The 8714-nt window shown below is 47.7% G+C and overlaps 1 protein-coding gene across 6 annotated transcripts in view; it reads right to left on the bottom strand.

Moving 5' to 3' along the window:
• Positions 1–693: 693 nt before the first annotated feature.
• GLI2 (GLI family zinc finger 2) overlaps positions 694–8714 on the bottom strand; it is a 278389-nt gene continuing 270368 nt past the window's right edge. For all 6 annotated transcript variants that reach the window (XM_075933075.1, XM_075933077.1, XM_075933073.1 and 3 more), the window contains 2 exons: positions 7128–7464; positions 694–6154 (listed from right to left, as the gene is read on the bottom strand). In XM_075933075.1, coding sequence (XP_075789190.1) covers positions 3804–6154; positions 7128–7464 — 2688 coding nt within the window. In that variant the 3' untranslated portion in view covers positions 694–3803. The remainder of the gene's footprint in view (positions 6155–7127; positions 7465–8714) is intronic.

Genomic DNA, 8714 nt, shown 5'->3' with positions numbered 1-8714 from the left:
AGCTTAGCCCTGCCTTACCTTTCTTCTCCTGTGTGCAATTGAGCCATCAATGTCTATCTCCGCTCTGCCAATCACACCAGCCTTAACATCCCATGTGTCACATTTCTGACAAAGCGCCTCAATGTTTTCTGCCTTGCTGGCCCCTTATGTGTCCAAGGGATTTGCCGCAAAATCCCCCAAAGCCACTACCTTGTCCTCCATAAAACTCAACTTTGCCATGAAGCCTGCAGAAGACTCAGCAATGCAGTGTTGTGGTAATGTCTCAGGGCCCGGCTATTCGAGAGATGAGGTGGGGAAGGCAATATCTTTTATTCGAGCAACTTCGATTGGAGAGAGAGAGAGAGAGAGAGAGAGAGAGAGATGCTTTTGAGCTTACACAAAGCTCTTGTTTCTCCCACCAACAGAATTTGGTTTACTAATAGACATCACCTCCCCCACCTTGGCTCTCAACAGGTAGGCAGGAGATGTGTTGTGAGTGTGGTTTATCACACTGCCCAGACGCCTTTCTGGTATGTTGCACGCTCTTCATCAATGTGTTGTCTCTTTCTGTAGTGCCTCCGCCTGTACTTGGATTGTCCCCACATCAGGAACCACTTTTGTGTTCTCTTTGTACAGCACCTACCATAAGCAAGCCCTGGAGCTGCCTGAGCTTCTGGTTGCTACCACAATACAACAACAATGAAACACAGGATGTTATGAAAAAAAATTACTTTTTAATGTACAAAAGGCTTATATACATGTTCAGCGCGTTGCCTCCATTTTTACGATGTAGAAAACAGCTAAAAATGTCCTTAAGATATAAATTTGACAGAACAATTCACCTACTGTGCTTTTAGTAATGATGTCTTCTATACAGAATATATACAGAGCTGGGAAGGGTTATAACACTATGATTTCAGGAAAGGAAGGAAGACCACCTGTGGAGAACGACAGGAACCATGACAAACTGGAGCTATGGTTTTGCTTCAGGGTTTGATCTTTTCTTGTTATGCGCATTGGCTGAAGCAGGGCTCATTGAGAAGCATCTGAATCCACTGAATAAATCAGGCTAACACAAAGGCCCAACCAGTTGCCGCTCTTGGCAAAATGTGTGCCCAGAATGGTTCAGAATCCTAAAACGCGCCCCATCCTCTTTCGTTAAATGCAAAGGGCGGAAACCACAGGGGAGTCCATACCATGAACTCAACAAGCTGGATCATTTGGAATTCATCTGTCTGGGTTAGGCATATGTGTTGCCCCTGCTGATCCTGCTTTCCTAGCACAGCAATGAGCTCCAGCCAAGTCAGGAAGGTTTGACGATATGCAAGGAATGCAGGATCAAGTCCAAGAAGTAGGGTGGGCCAGGTTCTGCTATGTTCACTCACACCTTAATCTTCGAACAGTCCCATTGAAGCCAATAGGACTAGCTGTGGAGTAGGATGCGACCCACCACAAATAAGGCTTTCATTCTGGCAATATGGTAAATACACAATGTATTATGTTCTGGTGTATCTGGCATCACAATGTTTGGGTAAGAATGACGGGCATTCCTGCCACAGCCTCAACTCATGCTAGTTTCAGTGCAGTGTATGTGGCCTTGGTGAGGACAAAAGGAGAGCAAGGGGACTGTAGAAAGCCCCTTGAAAAAGCACCCAATGGAAGCTGCAGTTTGCTGGGCTACATTCAGGCTATGTCTAGACTGCAAGCCTCTTTCGAAAGAGCCTCTTTCAAAAGAGAGCGTCTAGACTGCACGCGGAACTTTCGAAAAAGCAAGCCGCTTTTTCGAAAGAAAGCACCCAGTGAGTCTGGATGCTCTCTTTCGAAGAAGCCCTATTTACATTCAAGAACGCCTTCTTTCGAAAGAGCACTTTCGAAAGAAGGCGTTCTTCCTCGTGAAATGAGGTTTACCGCCGTCGAAAGAAAAGCCGCGTTCTTTCGATTTAATTTCGAAAGAACGCGGCTGCAGTCTAGACGCAGGTGAAGTTTTTTCGGAAAAAGGCTACTTTTTCCGAAAAAACCCCTGAGTCTGGACACAGCCTCAGTGAAGAATCTGGCAATGAATGAGCGGGAAGGGCAGAGTCTTGCTAACAAGATGCCATGCACGTTTGGTTGGTGTTTGGACTCGAGATGGAATTTCCCACATGTGCCTTTCCCCAGGATAGACTGAACGCTACCCTCCCGGGAGGAGAATTGTCTTTTTGAGATGTGGCAGTTTTCAGGGAGGTCTGTCTTCACCGTGTTTCCCCTTTGGTCTAACAACAATAATAAATGCCACACGAGTCTTTCCACTGACTTCAAGATAAGGCCCTAAAATTGCAATAACTGTTCACCAGCCTATATAGTTTGTGGAAGATTTGCTTGTGGTGAGATTTTTCCTATCCACCTACATGGGTAAACGTCAGAGAGGCTTTTACCCACAGCTCTGATGCCCTGCTACAAATGCCAGATATTTGACTCCGGGCTTGTCTCCTTAAACATTTAGTTTGTGGTAAGCTGGGGTGGGAATCAGCCTGCGAGGCAGACCCTGCGGATGTGCATTTACGGTTTGTTGGTGAACCTGGATCGGGTCCTGTTTCAAAGAGGACAAGGCCAAAGTGTGAGAACTGTGAATGTGCATCAGTTAGTGGACAGTTAATCTGAGGCAGGCTAGAACAAGGCAGAGTCACACCTTACCTTGCCATAACCTAATCATTTGTGTAGACGAATCCTAAGCTAAATAATTATCTACCCCCCATCATCTTGGTGAGGAAAAAATTAGAGCTGAGCCACTGTGAAGCCTATTAGCAATTTTCATAGATTCATAGTTTTTGACACCAGAATGGGCCACTGATATCATCTAATCATACGACAGGTACAACACAGACCGTAGGCTTCCCCGAATGAATTCCCGCACAACCCCCTGATTTACACACATCGTTTGAGGCCCTAGATGAAAGTCACTACTCTACTGAAGTCACTACTGACAGGATGCAAAATTAAGCATGTGCATAAACCTTTGCAGGATCGGGGCCTTCTTGCCATGAGAGAGGCTTTCAGAGAAAAGGTATTTTCAGGACTCTGCTAACCTACCCATGATAAAACTATACTGTAAACCCATCTGACAAAAGGGGGCATTAATCTTTCACGTGTCCCATCAATGTGTCTTTCTGATGTTTTCCCAACACTCTTATGCTTGATAAAAGTATATTTCTTTTGATTTTATAGACACTGGATTGGATTTTTATGGAAGAGATGCCTTGACTACTCAACACTAAAGCATAGAAAGGCACTTTTTGGAGAAGCTGTTTGGAACGAATGCTTTTCCACGAAGCCGCAAGATACAAAGAATGATTGAAAATGATATTGCTGGGAGTGGTTTTTTGGGGTGATGCAACTGAATGCTTATCTCATTGGAGAAGAATACGCAGTATGGCTTTTATTCAGATCAAAAAGACACCCCTCCGGTTCTTTCTGGCCTAAGTTGAGACATGGGATTTTTGCAGACGTAACTTAAAGAAAACAAAAGGAGGTGACCAACATGGGCTATTTACAGGGAAGGATTTCCTTTGTACTCATTCTTATGCAATAGTCTTATTTGGTGAGGACATTGCTCAGACCCCTGAAAAAACAAGAAAAAAATAATACTAGAGGTTGCACTCTTTCAGCGCTAAAGAGCTTTCAGATAGTTTACATACGTCTGTACAGAGACATTTTTTACTTTCAATCCCTTTAATGTATTTTATACTTGTCAAAAATGCTACTCTAGAGAAACGGATTATTTTTAAAAAGCACATTCATAAAACTGCTTTGTGTAGAGTCCCCGGATAAACCGTCGGGCTCTATCCTTAGGACATCAGGTTAAGAAATTTACTCTCTTCGGCCAGGGTGGTGAGCATGGAGCTCATGTTGCCGATCGCCATGTTGCTTATCCCCGCTGGTATGGACGGCAGTGTCAGAGAGTTCCGTGGAGTTGTAAGGCGAGAGGAGTTCTGGGAGAGATTCTGTAGAATGCTAGGGCTGAGGGTTCCTGACATCAGGCTCGAATGGTCTCCATCATCCATGATGGCATCAAAGTCTATCTGAGCAGGTTCCAGACCTTGTGAGTCCACTGTGCTTGACACCTGGTTAGCGCCAGGAGAAGGCATGGCAGCTGGCTTGATATTCAAGGCACACTGCTGCTGTCCGACGCTACAGTCCCCATGGTCGTCAAAGCTGCCATTTTGTTCATACATGTGGATTTGACCATAATAGTACAAACTGTTTTCCCTAACGCTGTTTGCACATTGCAGAGGCTGCATTGACACCGGATTGTTGGTTCTTTTCGGAGCGACCTCTTCTGTTTCCGGGCCAGGCCTCACGGTGTTAGCAGGGTGGGGAGTTCTCATGTAACCTAGCGGCTGCATGTTGCGTAGCCCTCGATGCCTGTTGATGGGACTAGGGTCAGATGGAGGATGAGGCTGTACCATTCCAGGAGTGTAGGTCTGGCCAGCTGAACCCATTACGCTCTGTTGGGGCTCAAAGTTTGGCTGATTTGAGGTCATTAAAGAAGGGGTCTGATAGAACCCCTGCTGAGTCATGGGGAAACCCATGGGATTTGTCTGAGATGAATAGGTCTGCTGACCTTGCTCGTGCATGGCCTGAGTCAGTCTATTACTATTGACCATTAAAGAGGGATCCATCGCCATGTCCATTTGCGGAGGATGAACGTGTGGGCCAGACTTTACTACCATGTTGCTACAAGAAGGGGATAGCTGGTTTGGATCTCCACTGATTAAATTTGGGCTCAGCATTTGATGAGCCTGATTATACCCTTGGTGCAGGCTCACATCTGAGCTCATATTTGGGCCTGGATTCATCTGCTGCTGCCTCAGCTGCATACAGTTTAGCCTTTGTCCATCCATGCTCACATTTCGTTGCATAAAATTCTGCTGCGTTACGTTCACATCATTTGAACTCATCTGCATTTGTGGCTGGTTAAAGTTCGGATACGGACCAAAGTTCTGCTTCTGCTGGACCACCGCTAAGTTTCCGGGAGAAAATGATTGCTTCACTTGGTTAGGCATTACATCAACGGTACCTGAGCTAACCTCGTTCCATTGCACGGGCATGTGGTTTTTGTTCACGTTCGAGGGAGCACCAAAGCTCATGTGGCAGTCTGCTAACCCTGGACCCAAATGGCTCACGCTTGTGTCGGGTCCGACCATTCTGCGCTGGCTAGGCAAGTTCTGAGGTTGCAGTTTCCCACTGCCTTGGAAATTCGGCATTTCATGACTGTATCCCATGGACGTGTTTTCCACAGCTGTCCCGTTGTTCTGAGAGTTGATATATTGCACTACATCATCTGGCAGCATAATGTCATCCTCTCCAATGGAGCCCTCAGCCTCACCTGACATGGTTTCCATGGCAATATTTTCACTAATGCTCAGAGGTCGAGGGGAATAGCCGTGCCTGGCCAGGCTCCCATCAGAGCGGGTGTAGCTCGAAAGGCTGCAGTTCCTTCTGTCCACAGGATGTGGTGGTGGGTTGAGGGGGTTCATGTTGTTGGTGCTGTTGAAGCGAAGAACTCTAGGGAGGGACAGGGGATCTGCGGCAGGTCTCCTCACAGGATCACTCGCGCGTCTCGCATTGTGGCCGGGCACCTCTTGGGGAAAAGCCGGGGCTGCTGCGTACCCATAAGTGCTGCCATCACTACAGCGCCTTGGCCCAGGAGGGAGGCGAAATGAAGGCAAAGCAGGATCCGGCCCATCGAGCAGAGAGATCTTGTTCTTCAGACTCATTCTTTCCAAGTTTGGGAGCGGTGTGGGAGGAGGGCCCCCCGTGGCAGCAGCATACTTGGCTTTCAGCCGGTAGTGCTGGGCTGGCGTGAGGTTGAGCAGGCCTGGTATCCCGCTACACTGGCTGGCTTCGCTTGACCTGCGTGAGGCGTCGGTAGAAATCGGGTCATAGGAGTCGGCAGAGCTCGTGTTGTTAGGGCGATTCCCGAACTGCGAAGCTTCGCTGGAACGGCGACTAGAGAAGTAAGGGGAAATCCCCGATGATCTGCGACTGACCGTGTAGGCCGAGCTGATGGTGCTTGTCGTACTGTCACGGCGTTCATTGAGCTGATTCAGCATCGTGATCTCGTTTACAGACAGCTCCGTTATTCTAGGATTAGGCAGTGCGGCAGAGGAAACACCAATATTTTCTAGCATAGAGCCTGGAGAAGGGTTGGGGAGGAAGACAAAAGGTTTTGTTAGCGGAGAGGGCTATTTCATGGGGAATGGCTACATTCCATTCACTGTTGTTCTTAGTATCCAAATATTTTCTGGGTGTATTACCCAACAGAAAAATGAGGTAAACGTGACTAGCTGGTCATGGAGTTAGCCATGTGGATCGACAGAAATGCCAGAAACTGAACAAGGTGGGGAGGCAGCCAGAAGGGGTGGGGCCTCAGGCGGAAGGGGCAGGGCATAAGGTGGAAGGGGCGGAGCTGGGGCCAGCCTCTCCCGGTCAGCTCTTCAGCACTGCCCGGAGCATGCTGTCCAGGGCTCCAGCAGTGATATAAGGGGCCATGCACTCCAGCTGCTGCCACTGGTGGCCGGGCTGGAGCAGCCCCCTGCCCACGTCAGGCTGGGGGCTGCTCTAGTCCGGCCAGACCACCTCTCTGTGCTGCAGTGCAGTGGGCTCGGCCTGGCCGGAGCAGCCCACCACAGTGCAGACGAGTGGAGGGTGCTTCAGCCTGGCCAGCTCAGCCATCCCAATTAACTTTTCACCAGTTAACTGATTAAATGGGGTTTTACATCCCTCCTCTATGTCACCATCCCAGAGCAGATAGAGAAGCAGTTCAAAGTCTTGGCCAGAGAGAGAGACCATGGCTGGATTGTTGTTCTGCTCTTGCCATCTTCAAGGGATGAAACAACCCCAGGGGACAGTTACTGCTAGCACAAGGCTGCTCTGATTTCCACCACTCAGGTGAGGTAGGGGCAGGTGCCTACTGGTTCTGGGCAACCCAGGGAATCCCACCCAAAAATATAAGGCTGGGTTCACACCGGAGTTGTCCTTTTATGAGCTAGCTCCTCTTTATTCGGCAAGGACGGACGCTGACAGTCTGGGAGATGATTCTGCTGCATGGCCGACCCATGAGACATGGCCGGAGGGGGTCTCACAGTGGACCTGGGACCATGGCTTACCGTTTCCTGGGATGGGAGGTAGCTTGGTGTTTCTGACTTGTGGAGCTGGGCTCACCCATGAGCAGGAATCCTTAACTGTCTTGAGTTTCTCTTTCTTGAGCTGTTCGAGCCGCTGCATCGTCGTCATGTGTTTCCGTAGCTGAAGGCTGACTGCTGAATTGCCCGATGAGACTGTCGAGTCCACCACAGGAGCACTGTCATCCAGCGCGGTCAGGTCTCCCAGGCTTCCCCCGCTGTGCATGTTCATTTCTACTCCACTGTCATTGTTGGTGGTGCTACCAAGCGGTGATGGTTCACTGCTGCAGGATGACTGGCCACCAGGACTGGACTGACACATCTTGGAAAGGAGAAAGAATGAAAGGCCTGAGTTCTGCTGTCGCGTTGTAACACACACACACACATGCAGACCTAGAGACTGGACCCCGACTTATCAACCCATTTGGTACAAGGAACATTTGGTCACCCCCTTCCCTACACACCGACCGGCTGCCCACTCTGGTCTCCATCCAGGGAGCACTTTCTAGGTAGGTTGGAGAGTTCAGTTTCCATATCCAGTCTTTGCTGCGGACAAGGCCACTATGCTAATTAGTGCCAGCGGGCGTTATAGTTTCATGCTGTGAGCACTAGGTTTATTTTAAAAAACACAGCAGCAGTTTCACACATGTGGATTGATTTAAAAAAATCACAAGCATTTGCATAAAATGCCCATGGGTTAAAAATCATTGGTAGACTCCGTTTTGCCCAAACAGACCAAATATTGCTTCTGCAGTAGATAAAGCGGTGATGTTGCATGAAAATGAGCTAGCGCATTAGCGGGTGGTGAAAGGCACGCTGCAATACGCCCCAGTTTATCTAACACAGGATCAAGTCCTAAATGTTGAACAGCACAACTTATTTCTCTCTTTAAAATACCTCAAGATATAATTAGCTTAGCTGGCAATCTTTCTAGCTAGATAAAAACATGCCTTACTCTTTGCAAGGCCCCATGTACAGACGGGGTAGATAAGTCCCATAAAAGTTTTGTTTTACCTGCTTTTAAAATGGCCTTTCACACGGAGCAACTTTACTTTCAAACACACATTTGCTGGGGTATATCTAGACTATGTTCTTCTTATGAAAGGAGATATGCAAATTTGGTGCTAATTTGCATATCTGCTTCTGATCACTTTTTCGAAAAGTGTTTTTTTCAAAAAAGAACGCAGTTTAGATGCGGGTCTTTTGCAAAAACCAACACTTTTTCAAAAGAACCCTTCTTCCTCAAAAAATGAGATGGGAAGGGTTCTTTCAAAAAAAGTTTTTTTTTTCCCCAAAAGAACCGCGTCTAAACTGCTTTCTTTTTCGAAAAAAAAAAAAGCTTTCGAAAAAGTGATTGGAAGAAGATATGCAAATTAGCACTGAATTTGCATATCTTCTTTCGGAAGCCATGGGTAGTCTAGACGTGCCCTCTATGGCCTGAACTTGCTAGGTCAGAACTTGCTTGGTGACAGTGATTTTCTTTGTTAGTTAAGATGCCCAAGTGAGTTCTCAGTTCCCAGTCCTGAACTCTTGCTCCAGGGACTGTCAGAAACTGGGAATGCACCATAGACA

This window comes from Pelodiscus sinensis, chromosome 7 (genome assembly GCF_049634645.1).
Source record: "Pelodiscus sinensis isolate JC-2024 chromosome 7, ASM4963464v1, whole genome shotgun sequence".
NCBI lineage: Eukaryota > Metazoa > Chordata > Testudines > Trionychidae > Pelodiscus > Pelodiscus sinensis.
The sequence above is the reverse complement of the archived record's forward strand: the minus strand, read 5'-3'. Positions and strand labels throughout refer to the sequence as shown.